Source organism: Penicillium psychrofluorescens (genome assembly GCF_964197705.1).
Source record: "Penicillium psychrofluorescens genome assembly, chromosome: 2".
In the NCBI taxonomy this organism is placed as follows: Eukaryota; Fungi; Ascomycota; class Eurotiomycetes; order Eurotiales; family Aspergillaceae; genus Penicillium; species Penicillium psychrofluorescens.
In genome coordinates this window covers 2,440,946-2,460,139 of record NC_133440.1, presented here as the reverse complement: position 1 = coordinate 2,460,139, position 19,194 = coordinate 2,440,946, and the positions used below count along the sequence as shown (strand labels likewise).

Sequence of the window (19,194 nt, the reverse complement as noted above, 5' to 3'; positions counted from 1 at the left end):
AAGTGAACGATGGCGAACCTGGAGATGGCCTAAACTTAGCTATCTTATCGCAGCTTATGTCAGAGGGTCCCGTGACAGCTCCCCGCCCGGGATGATTGATGCGCTTATGTAAGGTATTTGTTTCCATCTCCAACTCAGGAGGGTCGAAGTGTATGTGTGTTTCTGCCTCACGGTCTCTTGGTGCGGTTTGCTGTCTGCTGCAATTATCTTCTATGCCGACCTCTCTCGACGTATGACACCTGCAAGCCTGCCGACTTCTTGTGGGTGCGGGCTTGAGCATCTCGCCAATCGCCGGTCCGATCTCGTGTACTCGACAGGATGGGTGTTGACCCCCTGTCCCCGGTTGCGCCGGTGCGTCTCAGGGCACTCCTCCTTCCGATAGGGAGAATCAAGCGCTCGCGCTTCCTGAGCTTCGCCGCCAGACTCCAGGCCGAAAATGTGGTCCGATTGGGGGACATTAGCCCAGATGCACGGCCAAATCGAAGTACGCAACAATCGCAGTCGCAGGGTGTGTCCGATACTAACATCTTCCTTATTCAGACATGTTCTCGCCGCTCGCATTTCCTACTGGACTGATCCTTTACGACCTTTCGTACTCGGTTCCTCCGACTTCGCACCTCGAACTCTTTCCGTTTGAACTTTTTCGAGAACCATTGGTGATCCTCACAATAGCGGATGGAGCTGAGCTCGCTCCAAGTTCGACCGGGGAAAAGAAAGACGTGCATCCGACGCCCGACGGCCTAAGTTCACTGCTAGAAGCGCTAGATGTTGTCAAGGAGAGGAATCCGCGCGCGTTAGTCCACCAACTACTGGTGTTCGATCATGAAGACGTGGAGAAGCTCACAAACGGGCCCGATAATGTCCTCTGGGTCCCGCGACCACAGGCATCCAAAGCCACCACAATGAAGACGGTGCTTTGTGATATTACCTCAGTCTTGCTCTCTGAGCTGGATGAATTTGCGAAGACGATCCAGAATATCCCCTCCATTGAGTCTCCTAAATCTTCTTCCTGGGGTCCACACCGGAATCCAGAGCAACGGCCGCGAGCAGTGGACCGGCTGCTTCATCGGATGACTTCACCTGCGCCAATGCCCACCGATCCAAGTGCTGCACCCGAGACTCCGCTGAGTTCCAATGCCAGTTCTCCGGCCCCCAGTGATCATGAGACGCCCATAACGTTTGACGAAATTCATCGATCCATTAATCTCTCTAGTCGTACGAATTCTATTAGCAGAACCCCATCTGTGCATTCGCCCAAGGAGCACAGCCGGGACCGCATGTCGGTCAGCGGCGTAAGTGCAACCGACAGAACCAAGAACCGCATCAAGGGCCGTGCTGGTGTTGTCGTTGGGTCTCTTTTCCTGCTGGCAGGAAGATGGCCAGATGCCCTGAAGGAGCTGGTTGAAGCGGCAAACAACGCTAGGGCAAGCAGCGATTATGTGTGGCATGGCAAAGCTCTTGAGACGATCCTTCTTACTTTGTTGATGTTCGGCTGGGCCGGGATGGACTTTCAGGTACATTGTCTTGGCTTGATGATGATATAACAACTTACTGACCGAATTCAGATTCCATCTATCCTCTATCCAACGGCCGAGAAATCTTCCAAATCGCGTCGAGATTCTAATCCACCTGCCGGGGCTGGTAACCGTGCCGTGTCTCTTCAAAACCTAGCCAACCTGCTCCCAGACCTCGCAAACACCATCTTGCATCTTTACAACCGTGCTGCCAATATTACAGAGGAGCCTCTACCGCAGCTCGTGTTCTCCGAGACAGTCATCCGCTTAGCAAGGCTATTGGTGGCGTGCCGCATTCGTGATGGAGTTCTTGACGACAATGCCTTGAAGCATATTGTGATGAACGATCTTTTGACGCCATTGCACCAGCCAGAACTCCCTCGCGGGACGACTGTGCCTCGAAAATCCGATATTGCCAATTTCTTGTTCCGAGCTCTGCCGCTCTCTCCTGGCTCCGACCTACCTGCGACTGATGCCGTGCCCATTATAGTCGGAGTCATCTCCGTTTTGAATACTCTTGGTCTGCCAAGGAAAAAGGCTTTCATCTTGCGCGAACTTCTCGCGCTGATGGTACCAAGTCTTGTTCAGGCAAGGAAAATTGGAGCTGCGGAGGCCGGCATTCATCCTGCTGCTGGGCTAGCGTCTCTAAGCGACACCGCATTCGATGTCAATGCTCTGGATGTTGGGCCCGGAAACATGGAGACAAGCGTGCGTCTTCTCCTTGCTTCGGTAGGCGAGATATATGGAGTTCAACCCTCGGCGTTTTACGAGTGGAAGAAGAGAGAGAGTCAATCTTACAACGCCGACGGATCCTCTGGCTGTCCAGAATACGACTCAATTGATGCTATTGCTGAACGATCATTTCGGCATGTCGTGTTGGATCGATATGGCGATTTGAACTTGAAGATCGATGTGCTCAAAGCATGCATCAACTGTTGTGAAGCACTTCCTGACTTCAATGGTGTTCTTCGTTTCACTGTCGAGCTCCTTCAAACAGTCCGAGGTCAACTCATGCTTGGTGAATCTTATCAAGCACCGCCTTATCTCCCAGTCGACGACCAAATTCGTCTTTCAAACAACATCAAGCGCACGGTAGCGGCTGCGAGCAGGCTTGGTGCCTCCGACGTGGTGGCTGAATACTGGGATGATTTCCTTGTTCGCGATGTACAATTACTGGCCCTTTCGGATAACAAGCGGCCTGTCCGGCGGTCCAGGACACAATTGGATGCGGCCACGACGGATTCCGAAAAGGTTAAGAAAGATCCTTTCTTATACAACCCGTTTGCGAAGCCCAGCAGCAAGGCGATCGAGATGCTTACTGTGGCGGGTGAACACGCATCATTCCGGGTGACTCTCCAGAACCCCTACGATTTTGAGGTTGAGATCGAGCATATGCGCCTTGAGAGTGAGGGCGTGTCTTTTGATGCTGTGGCCGAACACATCGTTCTTCCTCCTCTTTCTCTGCAAGAGATCAATGTCCTTGGTATCGCGCACGAGAAGGGTGACCTCAACATCACAGGATGCACGGTCAAGGTACGGCACTGTCGGGCCAGAAAATTTCCTATCTTCAAAACTATTTGGAAGCCCGAGCCTGAGGTCAAATTTAAGCGCATCGGTTTGGAATCGAAAAAACCATTGACCGAGCGCCCACTCTCGTGGAGTTCGACGACATCAAAGGACGGCAAGGTATCCAGCAAGAAGGGTCCCGAAGCGACAACCTGCCAGGTCAAGGTCATTGGGAAGCAGCCGTCGCTTGTGATTGAGTCATTGTCGCTATCGCAATCGGCGATGATGGTTCTGGAAGGAGAGGTCAGGTCCTTCACCATCACTTTGCAAAACACATCATCCTGCCCTCTTGACTTCATATTGTTTACTTTCCAGGATTCCACCACACGACAGCTGCAGTCCGCTCTCAGCAACAAAGATCTGTTGCCGGTAGAGATATACGAGCTGGAGTTGAAGCTGGCAAACAGGCCAGCCCTTCAGTGGCGTCGTGGGGATTCATCGTCCGACGACCACTCCATCCCTCCAGGCCAAAAAGCCACTTTTACTGTCGATGTCCTGGGGAAACCAGGCCTGCAAGACACGACTGTTCAGATCGACTATTCGTGCGTTGGCGCAGGCGAGGGAAACACTCCGGATGTGTTTTACACGCGGCAGCTATTCGTTCCACTGACTGTGACTGTGAATGCGAGTGTGGAAGTCGCACGTTGCGATATACTACCCTTCAACGGTGATTTCGCCTGGCGAAACCATCTTCATGCCAACCCCGAGTCTGGATCTGCCTCCCCACCAAGCAAGACAATCGCTGCCGTCGACGACGACCCATTCTCGAAAGTGCTTTCGCGTCTCGGTAACGGGCCTTATGGCCCAGATCACTGCGTTGTACTCCTCGATCTTCGGAACGCCTGGCCCAGCCCCCTGTCCGTCTGGTTGCGAGTCAGCGAGCAGTCCTTCCCCGATCCTTCGGTTGTGATAGCTTCCATGAAGGACTCTGACGGCCAGTACTCTGTCGGCGGCGATTTTCAGCCAGGTCAAGTGTGTCGGTTCGTCCTCGTCCTGCCTCGCATTTACTTGGACAACCCGCACGCTGCTATTCCTGTCGTCAACACCGGCACACGTCGACAGTTTGTGGTCAGCGCTAACAAGCTTTCCTTCGAGGCCGAGGCCGCTTCCCGAGAGGCATTCTGGTTCCGCGAAGAACTCCTCAAGCGCCTCGTCGCTGGCTGGAAGGAACCCGCTACCGGCCGTGAAGGCACCATCGATCTACGCAACATCCGATTGAATCCTCGCATGGTCGAAGCCATGCGCCTCGAGGATGTGGAACTTTCTTTCTCTATAACCTCATCCGACTCCGACGCCTCGGTCACGCAGACCGGCCGCTTCCGCTTCCGCACGAAGACCGACGACCTGCTGACTCTGAGTGTCACGGTCCGCAACCGCTCTTCTCGCCCCATCCACCCACTTCTTCGCCTCCAGCCCAGCCTCCGCCACCAACCCAACAACGTCGCCCTAGACCTCACCCGCCGTCTCGTTTGGACGGGTATGCTGCAGCAGTCCCTCCCCGTTCTGCAAAGCGGCGAGTCCACCACAGCCACCGTGGGGGTCGCAGTGCTCAGTCGTGGGGAGTACGAGTTCGGCGCCAGCGTTGAAGAGGCGCGTCTTCTTCGCTCGGCCGATGAGCAGGACGGGAAGGACAAAGACCTCGCAGATTACCACCATTATGACGGCGGTGGAATCAAGGATACATTCGGCGCGGATGTTGTCCGGCGCAGACGGATCTGGCATGCGAAGGAGGCGTGTGTGATTCATGCTTGGGATTGATATTTTATACCGCATCGCTGTTCATAGCATAGATCCTTTATTCCCATATCTGTGTTTATTCTCACACATCATCATCATGTCTGCGAGGGCATCTGTCTAATCTCGTGGTTCTGTTATATTGGTTCTTTTCTCCATACAGGTTAGGATTGTACAATGCCTATGCTCTAAGAGGGCTATCTTTCTGTATTATTTTTGTATTTTGCATCTTTTGATTTGTCGAGAGATCTTCGAAGGAGATGACCAAGTGTGTTGGATAGATCAATAAAGTACTTGAATCAATTGGAAATCACATTCACAACATGAAGAGGGAATACCATTGTCCCGTGCCTATCTCCGTGTATACTTATACGTAGGTGGCTTCATTGCTTTTGTTACACATCTGCCTGTCATCCGATCTGTTTCTCGAACAGCGAGAAAATTGGTCATTCATAGTTGTTAGCCGCGTAGCCATGACTTTGGGCATGTTGGACTGCGATGCCGGGGCATAACTTGGGACTCATTGCAGTGATGCAGCGGGTCTGTCTGTAATATGCAATTGTGACTTGCAGAGGCGGAATGAAGATGTCGTCCTATAGTCTGGGCTGGGTTTGGGATATCGCTTTGGTCCGACGGGTTTGTAGGTGAAACTCATGAGCCTCAGGGAAGAACACCCAGTCACCCTTGTAGTGTGTACTCTCAACCATCATTTCCTTCCCCCAAATTTGCCGACTGCTCACGCGCACCCATAGCAGGCTGCGTCTCCCCCAAAGGAAAGCTAAGATGCTTCCAGTCCTCAATCTCCTCAATGATACACTTCAGACGATCCCTTATACTCTCCACAGCATAAGTTCCCAGAATCAGCCGCAGAGGCGGGTACGAGCAATGACCCAGCTGCCAAACCAGGTGCGCAGCCTTGACCGCGCTAGCAGGCTGCTTATCGCCCAGCCACATGAGCATGCGTCGCGCATGCGCAGCGGGCGATGTAGGTGTGTTGTATGGCTCGCTGGGTGGCTTGACCAGGAAGTGGCCGTATAACGGTAATGGCGAGGAGAGATTGTGTTCGGAAGGATTGGCCGCCATGGCAGACGGCGACACCAAATCGGCGATATCGTCGCGCCGCATATGTCCCGGCTCGACGAGCGTGCCCTTGATATTGAAGCTGTCGACTTCGTAGAGCATGGACTCCATGAGTCCCTCCACTGCATACTTGCTCGCGCAATAGGGCCCCAAGCCAGGAACGCCCAGCGCGCCGCTCGTCGAGCTGAAAACGAGGTAACGCCCTGCACGGCGTTCCCTGAAATGTGGAAGTGATAATTGGATCATGTTCAGGGTGCCCATGAAATTTGTCTCGAACTGGTTCCGGATATCAAACTCGTCCTGGTCCTCGCAGGCGCCGATCACGCCGTACCCGGAGCAATTGGCTATCACGTCGATGCGCCCGAACCGCGCGATGGTCTGCTCGATGACGCGCTGGACGGTGTCTCTCGCCCGAACATCGCACAGAAGGCCCATGCAGTTGACATGCTCGTCTTCTAGCTCCTTCATGCATTCAGGACTGTTCTCGTAGGTCCGGCCGACGGCTGCGACGAGGTCGTTGTGCGAGAGCGCGGTTTTGACAAGTGAGCGGCCCATGTGGCCTGTTGCTCCGAAGACCTGGCAGAAGTCATTTTGATGTTAGATTTATCTTTGAATTGAGAGTTCGAGGCGAGAATTGCAGGGTGGGAGCAAGCCAGTACGTACCAGCCATACGAGGGGTTTGGGTGGATTCAGCGGGCCCGGAGGGTCGGTCGTCGAGGGTAGATGAAGTCGCGGCTCGCGCGATGCTATCGGGGAAGAGGCGCCCTGTTTTGGGGGCGAGTTCTGGTCCATTGTGGGCGGAGGATGAGAGGTGAAGGGAAGAGAAGGTATGTAAGAAGGTGGGAGATTCTTCTCCACCCGATGCGGAATGCCTCGGCCTATGGTAATCTACTTAACTACGTATAAGATCAACAACATCAGAAAGACCATCCTTGAATTTACCCAGGATATAGTTACACAAGCTAACTAACTATTCACTATGCAAGCCTCCCAACTCCATCAAATCAATCAATTACCGCCCAACCTCCCGTCGCAGCCGTCCGGCGGCTGTTGTAGGTTCAGGCTCCGGCCAACTACCGACGGCATCGCTAACTTCTTCCAGGAAGGTCGTACTGTTGTGGATGGTGGTGCCCCCTAGCACAACACGGATACCCGGGGAACTGGCGTTGACCTGCGCGACCATCTTGGCCTCTTCATATGTAACGCCGCCGACCATGAAGATGATGATGTCCTGTGGTTTGTCCCGCGTGTGTCCGCTACCCTCTAAGAAGGGGTACTGCAGCTCCTTCAGGCGACCCTTGATTAAGTTTTGAAGGGTGACCTCGAGTCGTGGGGAGTGCTGAGTGTAGACGTTCTCAACGCCTTTCAATCCCTTGAAGCGGTCTCTCGCCCCAGAGAAGAATGAGGTCGATTCGAACAGATCAGAAAATCCGCCTGCAACCGGTGGGGCCTGCAGAGAGTGGTGATACGCCAGCAGCTTCGAGATAATGTTCACGTGGTTGGAAGGGACACCGCCAGCGCTAACCAGCAAATCCAGGAGAGCTAACAGAGAGTTGTTCTGTTGTTTCTCGTAGCGAAGGGCATACAGAGCCACTAAACGCAGCTTATTATCTGCCGGTACGTTGGGCAATTGGATGATCCGCTGCAATGACTGGGGAGAAGGTCAGTCAAGACTGGATAATTTGTTCTTATATCAGCATACCTTGAGATCGTTGGAATGGTTCTCATTGCACGCCAGACTCTGCTCTAGCTCGCTGACGTCAAGGAGGGTTTCTTCACCAACTCGGCGACTAAGCTCGCCCACAAGGGTAACATGCTTGCTCACGTTGCCCGAGAGCTTGCGAAATTCGGGATAATCCTCCACAAAGCGCTTCATGTCGCTAATAGACTCGATGTTCATGGTGCTCTGCGTTTTGTTCTGGTACTGCTCCACATATTCCTTGATGTTCTGGCCGAGGTCACCAAAGTTCTGGTACATGTTCTTCTTGAAGAATGGATCTTGGTCCTGCGCGAGCACGATCTCTTGGAGCTCTGGCCGAATCTCGGGTACATCATGCAGGTCTACCCTCCCATTGTGAATGCCGAGCATCTCATGAACCATCGCTTGATATGTCCACTGGGTGAGCAACGGGGTAATCGGGTCATCGCGCCGGTCCAGAACGAGCAAGATGGGAGGGGTATCGGTGCGCCGGAAATTAAACAGCTGCTCCTCCTGTGTCAAGTGGTATCGAACTTCCGTCGCCAGTTTACGGGCCAGCAGACTGTTCTTCTCATAGCGGATCAGGGGGTTCTTCTTTAGGGAAAGCAGCATGGCCAGCGTCCCCTCAGTGGCTCGCTGAAGGGCATCCGCGTTCCACAGATCTGGCGAATGGCTCCATAGTCGCTGTAACGGAAAGCCCATATTCAAGGCACACAGGTCCGAGTTGACGACAATGAAGTCGGCGTATTGTTCCTGGACGAGGTGCACCACCTCATGGCTGTCGGCCTCGGCGAGTCGTTCCAGGGATGATTTGCGGATGATGTTGCTCAGATAAATATAGTACTCGCCGTATTTGGGTTCTCGGATCTCGTCGATCAGCAGTTGGATGGATGTCGGAGATGGCCGCACGAAACACAGGCATCGCAGGTGTCGCATCTTCTCGCGCGCGGAGTTGTCGAGGCGGTCAATGAGGTACACTTCGTGATTGAGGAGTGCCGACTGGGTGATGGCGGTCGAGACAATGGGGACCTGGGTCGGAAACCGTTAGCTATCATCGCCGGCAGGTCACCAGCAGAGCGCATCTCCCACTGTCTCACTATCGAGAAGCAGGATCTTCATCTTGGTGGACGAAGACCGGGTGGCCGACTCGCCCGCCGTCACCATCTTGGAGATGTAGCCGGACACGGCTGCGACGACGTCCATGGTGGGCGGGAGGGCGCCAGACAGGCGAGATGGAGGAAGGATAAAATGGAGGTGAAGCGGTCACGGAGTGTTTGTCGTGTTGTTGAGCAGGTGATGTGACGAAGGGGAGTGTCGAGTGCAGATCACCTGGGCGGAAGCAACACATGACATCGTTCTTCCTCTCTCCCTCTTCTTCTCTCTTTCCTTGTTTTCTCGCCCTCTCATCCTCGGTCTGTCGAATGTTCTAACAACTGACTGCCTGCCCTCTGGGTCGACGGCATTCTCACCATGCTGCCCTACATTGACGCCCGTTCGTCTTTCTGCAACCCCTCAACTGAGCTCCAACTGACGCCCCCCGCACAGTGTTTGACTACCCGGCCCGGCTCACTGGCGCGTCCACCGATGAGTGTATGTTGGGTCTCCTGTACTGGACAATTCCAGCAGTCTGACTTTGCCTCTAGTGAAGCTGATCGCCTCGTTCCTCCTATCCTACCCGCTAGCCGGCCTGCTCAAACGCATTCCTGACGGCCAACCGTGGAAGAAAAACACCTTCATCATCGGCGTGTCGCTCTTCTACATCATTGGTCTATTTGACCTGTGGGATGGACTGCGCACTCTTCTGTACAGCGCAGTAGGCACATACGCCATCGCTTACTACTTAGACGGGTCGCTTATGCCATGGATCGGGTTCATCTTCTTGATGGGCCATATGTCGATCAGCCATATTCACCGCGAGATCCTCGACGATCCGCAAGTGATTGACATTACCGGTGCACAGATGGTGCTCGTCATGAAGTTGTCGGCCTTCTGTTGGAACGTCCATGATGGTCGTCTGCCTCAGGACCAGCTGTCCGACCCGCAGAAGTATTCCGCCATCCTCGAGTTCCCGGGCGTCGTCGACTACGCGGGCTATGTGCTCTTCTTCCCAGCACTTTTTGCTGGTCCCGCGTTTGAATATAATGACTACCGCCGCTGGATCGACACCACGCTCTTCGACATTCCCCCCGGCACGGACCCATCCAAAGTGCCTCCAACGCGGAAGAAGCGCAAGATTCCCCGCAGTGGAACGCCCGCCGCAAAGAAGGCGGCCGCTGGACTGGGCTGGATCTTTTTGTTCTTGCAGCTGAGCTCTTACTACACCAAGGAGTTTATGCTCTCGGACGAGTACATGACGTACGCCTTCGTGCGCCGTGTGTGGATCATGTACATGCTTGGAATTAGCACACGCCTGAAATATTACGGCGTCTGGTCTTTGACAGAGGGCGCCTGTATCCTTTCTGGCATGGGATATAACGGCTTCGACCAGAAGACCGGCAAGGTGTTTTGGAATCGCCTAGAGAACATCGATCCCTGGAGCCTCGAGACGGCCCAGAGCTCGTATGCGTATCTGGGCAATTGGAACAAAAACACCAATCACTGGCTGCGCAACTATGTTTATCTGCGAGTCACCCCGAAAGGCAAGAAGCCTGGCTTCCGGGCCAGCTTGGCCACTTTCGCGACCAGTGCGCTCTGGCACGGTTTTTCCCCGGGCTACTACCTAACCTTCGTTCTGGGCTCATTCGTTCAGACCGTTGCAAAGAGTAAGTTCTTTCATATCTCCATTCTCTGCGGCACTAGCTAATGAAAACACAGACTTCCGCCGCTACATCCGTCCCTTCTTTCTCACACCAGACGGCACAAAACCCACGCCCTACAAGCGCTACTATGACATTCTCAGCTGGGTCGCCACGCAAGTAACCCTAGCGTTTACAGTAATGCCATTCATCTTTTTGAGCTTTGGCCAGTCCATCGCCGTCTGGAGCCGCGTCTATTTCTACGGGATCGTCGTCAACATCCTGTCCCTCGCATTCTTCCTCTCTCCAGCAAAGGGCTACCTGATTTCCATCCTGAAACGTCGCAACCGGCCCCACGTCATGCGTACCGTCAGCCAGGAGACTGTGCGCGCGCCGACATTAGGCCTGCCTAATGATCCGGAGCGCGACTTCGATGAGGCCGTGCAGGAGGTCAAGGCGGAATTTGAGTCCCGCCGCAGACGCGGAAGTACGGTTCCTATTCCTTCCGGTGAGGAGTTGAAGGTTGCTGTGGAGCAGAAGATTGGGCGGAAGCTTTAGTGGGGGAGCGTGGCTGGGGTGGGAAGCTCTTCAAGGGGCTTAAGATCCTGTATTGGTGCCGCGGAATTTTCAACCCTCCATTGCACAATGTCGACGAATGGACGGCTGCACGACCAGTCCAGAATCGATGAACCGATCAGTATCAGCGACTATGAGAGAGCCGAACGCATGAAATCCCTGGAGCAGCTGATGGACGATGAGGTGTATGCAAGGGGGGTGGAGCTATTGAGAGCCGGCGGGACATATGCATGTCCATGTGGCTGGGCTCTCTATACCCTTTTTTGTAGCTTTCTTGTGTGGGGAGTAAGTACACTGTGGAGCCGTGGTTGGTGTGAGCAGCTTCGTAACCCGAGGCAATGATTGTTGTTTCCATATTGTTAAGAATGATAGACCTATTGCTGTTCACTTCTTTCCTACTACAGTAGTTCTTGTAAACAACTACTCCAGTCAAGACGCAGGATGAGTCTAGAAGAAAATGAATTTGACTGCAGAGGAATATTGTCACATGAAGTAGTACATGGTGAAGAAGAAATAGAAACAAGAGGAATGTATATCAAACCATGACAACCAAAAAACCGAGTCAAGTCAAATCAAGTCAAGTGCAATCGGGTCACATATCCATTACAGGGGTCATATCGTATAACCATAAGTAAAAGCCAGTACCACCATCATCATAAAAAAGGGGGAGATGGGGCCAGAAGAAGAAGTAAAAAAGGTAAAAGGGGAATAATTATGTATGCATATAGTCGTTGTTGCTCTCGTGCAGTCGTGTCGAAGATGTTCAGTGAAGTGAAGATGAATGAAGCATTCCCGTTGAAGTGTTCGGGGAAGGGGAATCGAAAGAAAAGCAAGAAAACGACGTAAGAGGGACCGAGAAGGATCCCCTGAAACAGTAAAGAACATGCACAGTTGGCGTAATGTGAATAGTCGGCCGGTAGTCAGATCGGCGACTCCGTGCCGTCGTAAGAAAGAATGCAATCGAAAGGAATTCAAGTCATGTGAGTAAAGAGCTGTTGTTGAAAAGGGAAGGCGTGGCATCAAAAGCCGTTGGTAGTACCGATAATAGCGAGCGCAATCTAAACAGAGCCTGTTAGCAATCCCATCCTTGTTTCAGCGGAAAGAAAAGGTAACTCACAATAACGACGAAAATCACTACACCCAGCGACACCATCCACCGATTAAGATTCCTCCACCAGCGCGCATTCTCATACCGCCGCTGATGCAGACTCATCAACTGCGTCTCAAGCGCAGACTCAACGTCTGTATCTGGATCACTCTTCTCGCCTGGCATTGTCGGCTGTCTAGGCAGTGGGAGGAAACTCGCGATGATCCAGGAGAACGGGAAGAGGAATCCGACGCAAAAGGCGTATACTTGGACATTGCGCCGGCTCCACGTCGGCTCCGTGGTTGTGTCTATTGACGGGGCCTTCCATCCACTGACGGAATACTGGATCAGACGTCGGTCCTGATACAGATGCGGAGACCAGCTGTGGCGCAGGCGGTTGCGCGGCGTGCCCACGATCTCGACATCTTTTGGTTCTGGACCGGGAACCCAGTGGGAGCGCGGGTCGCGGGGATCGCTGTCCACGCGCCGTTGGAAGATCCGGGCACGTTCGGGGGAACGCGGTCTTTCCGGAGACCGGGGGCGAGGGATGTTGAGTGGGGAGGGCACCAGACCGAAGATACTGGAGTTGCCTGTCCCGGGGCGGGAGCCTGGTCGGCTGACGTCCCACATGGACATGTTCAGAGCGGAATTGAGGCCCACTGCATCGGCGCGGTAGTAGATCTTCGCCCAGGCGGGCAGGATGTGCATGATGGTGTTGGTGGCTGTCCCGGGACGCTTGAGGCTGCGGCTGCTGTCGCTTCTCTTCGAGCTGGAGGAGAGACTGGCGGGCAAGCCAGGGCGGGTGCGGAGGCTTGTCAGGCTGTCCTGGCGCAGGTCTTCTTGGGAGTTCCGAACCAGCCACACGGTAGATCTGGAATCTGCTTTCACCAATGCTGCTGCTGGTGCGGCAGGTTCATCTGTGTTGTCTGATGGTCCATCCGGCGGTGGTGTTTGGGCCATGATATCCTCTGCGGAGAAAACAGAAGAGACTCGGGACAGATGAGGATTCCAACGGCCAGAGGCTGGACCAGGAGTGAAGTCCCGGCCAGGTGTAAACTCTCGGTGGTGGTCTGTGGAGACGGATGTTTCTGCCCGGGAACTGGACGATGCAGCACGAATCCGAGGGTACTGGATTTGAATGCCGCTTTCAATTGCCGCAGCGAGATCAGCTACCGAGCGCATACTGCGCGAGGACGAAGTCCCAGAGCGAGATCGGCTACCACCACTGCCAGACGGACGTCTAGACCAGGAGCGGAAGGATGTGACAGACTGGTAGGGTGGAGTTGATCGGAAAGACTGCGAGCCCGAACTCGATTGCTCCGGCGAGGCCGTATAGATCCACGGGGCTGCACCGGGGTGTCTCACCACAGTCCCGTGCGAGTTGTGTGAAGAAAGCGAGTTTGCCCGTGGATCCGAGAGCGAGTAGGATCGGCCCCGGGAGGAAAAATGGGCGCTTGAATTGTTGAGAGTCATGAAGTTCGGGCTTGATGGAACTCCAATGGGCATCACGTTCGGACTAGAGCTGCCAATGGCAGTTTGCTCCCGTCCCCCTCCGGATGGAGGTGATGTTGGTGGTTCTGAGAGTACCGGTTTGATAGTGGGCGTAGCGGTGGGCAGAACGATCATCTCGTCGTCTGAATATTCGGAGCCGGAGTCCTCTTCCATCAGGCTATCGACGGTTTTGGACGACGACGCCTCCGGTAAAGAGGTCTTGCTGGAGGAGAGATTTGGATCATCTTCCCACATGTCGCCGGTATCAACAGTGGATGAGACATCCCAAGTCTCGCTGGTGGAGTGTTCCAGCATGCTGCTCCGAGCACCAAAACTGGTGGAAGTTGACGACCAAGTAGCGGTCGAGGGCCCCAGCATAAACCGAGTATCTGGCAGGTATTCCTGCTGTCCTTTACCGGGGGCAGGCAGGAAAATCTGCTCCGGTTTGGTCGGGAAGGGTGTGGCCGTATACACATCCACATCCACATCAGCATCCTCCTTCTCACACACCATCCGCAATGACCGGGTGGGCGATCTCTCATTCGTATGGGCGGACGTTCGTTCTTGTAAAGCCCTCCGCTGTCGGGGCGGAGAGGACGATTGGGCTCGTGAACGCATGTTGTCGAGGGGATATTATTGCATGTTCGAGAAAAAAAAACGGCGGAACGAGGGACACGCGCGCGTGATAAAAGAAGGTGCCGTAGAATCGTGGGGCAATCAATAAAGAATGCAGAATAACGAATGACGAATGAATAATATTTATCTTTTCCTAGATCGGAACGATGTAAGGAATGCTCCGTGGCTGGGCGAGTAGATCGGATATCGATAGTGGAAACGAGGGTCTATAGTCCGTCAAGAAAGGTCGGGGACTCATGAAAAAGAATCAAATCAAAAAAAGAATTAAACGGTCGTTTCAGACATTAAAGAGCGTAACGAAGGACTGGAAGAAAAAGAACGAACGACTGGGAAGCACAACATGAGACAAGAGGAAGCGCCGAACCAAGGGGGGGCCGGGAATTTTGTTGCCCAGCGGCGGTGAGCGTCAGCCCTCCAGCGCCTATCACATCGAGTCGGGGCGGGCGCAGGGGTATGCAGCCGTTGATGGCTGATGGCGCCGATCTGGCTGCACCGCGAGAGAAGTGATGAGTCGGGGTTGGATTGTAATGAGGTCCGGACGGTATGGAGTGGGTGGTACCGAGACCTGTCATCCACGCTATCCTCCTATCCTCCGAGAGACATGATTCCCATGGTCTTTGCAAGTCATCTTCCCCTGCCCTGTGCCTGTCCCGGTCCCTGTCCTGTCAGCCCCACCCGACTGAGTTGTTCCTGATCCGCGGGCTGAGTTGGCGAATGATCCTGATTGGCGCCGCCATTGATTCCTTCATGTCCTTCCCAGCCCTCTATTGCAGTGATTGCCACGCTATTGCTCATGAGGTCGGAGAATTCGGCCACGGTCCCTGCTTGCTGAGGATTTAGCAAGGGGGTGACCCCCGGCAGACGATGGCTCACATCGGGGGATCCACGCGAGCCCGGTCCATCGGTTCGGACGAATTGGGTGGCAAGCTATTTTGGTACACTCGCAGTAGATTGTAGACTACGACCGGGGACATGATGCTGTACTGACGAGGACAATAATCATGTCTCGAGGGAAGAAACAATAGGAAGTGAATGTGACGGGAGATTACCAATATGACCGCTCTCTACTATGTAGCCACAATACCGTACGGTCACTCACGGTCACCCGCCACAAAGAAACCCGGCCGTCTCCAACACGGTTGAACCAGCTTAAAACCTCACCCCAGTCCCAAATCACCATGGCGCCAGTCTCCATCCTGGCAAGACTCCGGGGCATGTACTCGGGCAAGATGGGTATGTCCATGTCCCAACACGCGTAGCAGACCTAGGCCCGGCAGACAGGCAGACAGACAGGTCAGACTAACTCCAACCTCGCAGATGAACCCGCGCTGTCGGTGCACTCCGTGGTGCTGGTCTCGGTATGTCCACCTACATCATTGATTTCGGGGCGCTGTCAATATTGACTCTCTAACTCTAAAAAAAAATTATAAAAAAAAAAGATCCTCCTCACATGCGTCTATGTGGCCCCTTTCTATCTCTCTCCAGCCACGCGACCATCTCCCAGCCTGAGCAGAGACGCGCCGTCCGTGATCCGCGCGCGCATTCGCGCCGTCACGGCGTCTTGCACCGTTTGCTCGATCGTCGTGCTGTGGATCATTGTCGAGGAAGGCAATTCCTCGTTCGGCGCCGCCCTCAGCACCCTGGGCTGGTGGCCCATCGACCTGGGTGACCTTGTCCGCTGTGTCTTGCTAACTGCCATTCTCTTCCTGGGCCCCCTGTTCGAGAGGGGTGTGGTCGAGGGCGAATGGCGGAGTTGGTTTCGCAAAGACAAGTTGTCTGAGAGCCTGGGCGGCTGGATTGGGTGGCGGAATTATGTGGCCGTAAGGCCCCCCAATCAATGCCCCTCTCTTTGCTACTGATTTGATACTGATGATTGATCAGGGCCCTGTGACGGAGGAAATCATGTTCCGCTCTGCCATCATTCCGCTGCATCTGCTGGCGGAGATGTCCCCCGGCCGGATTGTCTTCGTGGCACCGCTGTACTTTGGCATCGCACATGTACACCACTTTTACGAGTTCTGGCTGACGCACCCAGACACCGCAGTGTTGGCCGCGGTGCTGCGGTCGCTGTTCCAGTTCGGTTACACGACTATTTTTGGCTGGTATGCCACGTTCCTGTATCTCCGAACGGGGTCTCTGCCGGCGGTGATTCTCGTCCACAGCTTCTGCAACTGGTGCGGCCTGCCCCGGTTTTGGGGACGTGTGGAGGCCGGCGAGCCTCTTGGTCCGCCCTTGGCAAAGGCCAAGGAGGATTCTGACGGTAGTGCCTCCAGCTCGGTGTACGTGGCGGACGGGACCCTGGGCATTGGTTGGACTGTTGCGTACTACATCTTCCTGGTGATGGGGGCTGTGGCCTTCGGGCTCAGTCTGTGGCCGCTGACGGAGTCGTATCATGCTCTGATCTCTTTTTCGACGAGCGCAAAAACTGCGTCGTCATGATCTGATGGCCCTGATATATATATCTTTGGCATGTGCCTGGTCTTGGCTGTCCATCTGCTGGCGTTGTTGTATATTATCATCTCGGACATAGGTTGCCTAATGTATCATCGGTTCTATATTCAGGAAATGGGATTGAATCACCTACATAACCCGGTTGTTGGGTTCTATATATCCTTGACTTCCCTCACCCCTGAAAGACCCAGGATAGACTCCATTACACTGCGCAATTTCCTCTCACACGCCTCCCCATCCTCCAACACTCTCTCAGCTCGCCATGCCACAACCCGATCCGGACGCACCAAGACGGCTCCCGACTCCTGCACGCCCCGCACTGACTCCCAATGGTAATAGACATCCTCCCAGTCCTGACGGAATCCAAGCGAATGCACTCCAATCTCAACCCCCAAGGACGTTGAAACCCTTGCTGCTGCATCTCGCCAATCCTGCGCACCACCAATCCCCGTAAACAATGTAAACGCACCATGCCCGGCTAGATCGATCGTCGAGATCGGTTGAGCAGGAACGGCCTTGTTCAACCACACATGCGGAAGTCGACAGCCCGGATACGTGCCAGGCTCATGAAATAACACTTTATCGTCAGTCGCACGACCCTCGATCTTGTAGGAATGCGTCTCATCAGCCGTGTAGATTGCCTCGCTTGTATAATGCTGGTTCATTTCAACGCCCAGGCCATGGAACTCATGCGCCGTATGCATAATTCCTTCTCGCAGTTTGCGCCGACGCTGGCTTCCCTCCGTCGTCGCACTCTCCAACTCGCGCAATATCTCCCGTCGAGTCGAAACATCTCCAGAAAGAAGCCCCAGCGCCTCCCATATCTGGACATGATCTCGCAGCGCCTGGTTCGCGCGCGCAATGACGGATTGTCCGACTGGCTGTCTCTCCTCTGAGAAACTGTCTAGCAGAGATGGGCGTGCGAGACCGCGGTGCACGTATGCGATTTTCCAGGCGAGGTTGAATGCGTCTTGGATGCATGTATTCGAGCCTAGGCCGTTGAGAGGCGGGTGTCTGTGAACTGCATCGCCGAGACAGAATCTGAGCAAGGCTCAATTAACCACCGAGCCAACAAGAAAGGGAGAGGTAAAAACCAACACATTTCGTCCCTCCGAATACCTCTCCGCAACAACCTCATTGATCACCCACTTCGACACATCGAGGATCTCCGCCGGAGTCTCATCACCGATAAACTCGCGTACTCGAGCAAGATACTCTTGTCTTCCCGGATTGAGGTCCCGGGCATTATTGCACTTCCGATCCGGGAAAAAGATAAACATCCACTCCGTCCACGGCTTGACCATGCGCACTATAGCCATCCATCCGAAGTCCGGATGGTCCTTGTCGGGCTGCATGACCCAGTGCAGATTCCCCGTGCGGTACTGTACCAAATGGCTCAGATCTGCTTTGACGAGCACGTTGATTGCGAGTCCCTGGCCGGGCTTTTTGGTCAGGGGGAGATCGAGCTGCTTGACGACTTGGCTTCTGGCGCCGTCTGCGCCGAAGAGGTAGTCCGTGTGGATTTTGTAGTCTATATTAGTGAGGTTGTCGTGCACGGTAGCTGTGATGGGCCCGTTTGGGGGATTCTCTACAGCAAAGGAGATCAGAGATGTGTTGAAGCGGACTGAGAAGCCCGTCTTTATGGCGTGGCGCACGAGGATGGGTTCGAGGAGGGTTTGCGGGAGGTCGATGGGGGAGCAGGGGCTGGCGGTTTCGTAGTCTCCCTGGAACTGATCAGTGAAGGTTCTTTTTGATTCAGGAGGAAGTGGTGCGGTGTGGTAGATGGAGAACCTTTCTCTTGGGATCATTCCCCCATGAATAGATCCGCGCATATTCCATTCCGGCCATACTATGGCACCATCGCGTATGCATCATATGGTGGTCTCCACTGGAGGAGAGCTTAAGAAGTTCATCTTCAAGTCCGATATCCCGCAAACACTCTACGAAGCATAAATCAGCATATGTTCAATCAGACGGTCGATCTGTTCGCACCTAATGCTGCCATGTTGGTGATATGGGCACGCGGTGTATCGGCTGTGCCGGATGCAGCACTGATCACGATTCCTTTCAGTCCTATGGATCGGATTTATTAATGAAAAGTCCATTGTTTGGAGTTTAGTACATGTCACCGACCATGGGATCCAAGAAAGCAGGCCAGCGATGCGCCGGCTGGTCCTGCACCGACAATCAAGAACTCGGTATGAACCACTCCGGGCTCGACTGTGTGGCCAGAGCAGTCTCGGCAAGTACCTCTGGTCGTGGTGTTGGTGTTGGTATCCATTGCGAGAGCACTGAGATTGAAGAAGCTTCACGTTCAGCTAGGTGTCTATTCCCTCGGTACAATGGCCATCCGACGCCTTTTAGCCCGTCTACAACATCTCGCAGCACCATCTGCATTATACACTGCTTACGATTCCCTTAGTCAGTTTGACCGCGGATTTAGTCGATGTTGATCATCCCCGGGTCCCACCGGTCCGGAACGCCTGGGGTCCCGCTGTGTCCCACCGGGGACTACAATCATTCCCACGGGGAAAAAGATAAGAGATATGTCAGTGAAGATATTCAACTCTAATATACACGTCTCTATATCGCTAGTAAATAAACAGAAAAGCTTTATACATGAGA

The 19,194-nt window shown here is 54.1% G+C and overlaps 7 protein-coding genes across 7 annotated transcripts; 3 read left to right on the top strand and 4 right to left on the bottom strand.

Annotated features, from left to right (window-relative positions):
- Positions 1–318: 318 nt before the first annotated feature.
- PFLUO_LOCUS3124 (uncharacterized protein) lies at positions 319–4,838 on the top strand (the record flags this gene model as incomplete). The annotated part of the gene is made up of 3 exons (XM_073780338.1): positions 319–484; positions 541–1,514; positions 1,566–4,838. 3 exons carry the CDS (start codon positions 319–321, stop codon positions 4,836–4,838), a joined length of 4,413 nt encoding a protein of 1,470 aa, XP_073637202.1.
- A 675-nt stretch (positions 4,839–5,513) lies between these two features.
- Positions 5,514–6,686, bottom strand: PFLUO_LOCUS3123 (the record flags this gene model as incomplete). Its single annotated transcript, XM_073780337.1, has 2 exons — positions 5,514–6,470; positions 6,558–6,686. 2 exons carry the CDS (start codon positions 6,684–6,686, stop codon positions 5,514–5,516), a joined length of 1,086 nt encoding a protein of 361 aa, XP_073637201.1.
- A 220-nt stretch (positions 6,687–6,906) lies between these two features.
- Positions 6,907–8,796, bottom strand: PFLUO_LOCUS3122 (vacuolar protein sorting-associated protein 45; the record flags this gene model as incomplete). The annotated part of the gene is made up of 3 exons (XM_073780336.1): positions 6,907–7,545; positions 7,597–8,622; positions 8,683–8,796. 3 exons carry the CDS (start codon positions 8,794–8,796, stop codon positions 6,907–6,909), a joined length of 1,779 nt encoding a protein of 592 aa, XP_073637200.1.
- Positions 8,797–9,063: 267 nt separating this feature from the next.
- Positions 9,064–10,886, top strand: PFLUO_LOCUS3121 (Lysophospholipid acyltransferase; the record flags this gene model as incomplete). The annotated part of the gene is made up of 4 exons (XM_073780335.1): positions 9,064–9,085; positions 9,139–9,183; positions 9,237–10,355; positions 10,408–10,886. 4 exons carry the CDS (start codon positions 9,064–9,066, stop codon positions 10,884–10,886), a joined length of 1,665 nt encoding a protein of 554 aa, XP_073637199.1.
- Positions 10,887–11,923: 1,037 nt separating this feature from the next.
- On the bottom strand, positions 11,924–14,100 carry PFLUO_LOCUS3120 (uncharacterized protein; the record flags this gene model as incomplete). The annotated part of the gene is made up of 2 exons (XM_073780332.1): positions 11,924–11,962; positions 12,022–14,100. The coding sequence occupies 2 exons, from the start codon at positions 14,098–14,100 to the stop codon at positions 11,924–11,926; spliced, it is 2,118 nt and encodes a 705-aa protein (XP_073637198.1).
- A 1,196-nt stretch (positions 14,101–15,296) lies between these two features.
- PFLUO_LOCUS3119 (CAAX prenyl protease) lies at positions 15,297–16,557 on the top strand (the record flags this gene model as incomplete). The annotated part of the gene is made up of 4 exons (XM_073780331.1): positions 15,297–15,351; positions 15,436–15,476; positions 15,558–15,938; positions 16,000–16,557. 4 exons carry the CDS (start codon positions 15,297–15,299, stop codon positions 16,555–16,557), a joined length of 1,035 nt encoding a protein of 344 aa, XP_073637197.1.
- A 164-nt stretch (positions 16,558–16,721) lies between these two features.
- Positions 16,722–18,705, bottom strand: PFLUO_LOCUS3118 (uncharacterized protein; the record flags this gene model as incomplete). Its single annotated transcript, XM_073780330.1, has 5 exons — positions 16,722–17,583; positions 17,689–18,293; positions 18,361–18,509; positions 18,562–18,642; positions 18,699–18,705. 5 exons carry the CDS (start codon positions 18,703–18,705, stop codon positions 16,722–16,724), a joined length of 1,704 nt encoding a protein of 567 aa, XP_073637196.1.
- Between the last annotated feature and the right edge of the window lie 489 nt (positions 18,706–19,194).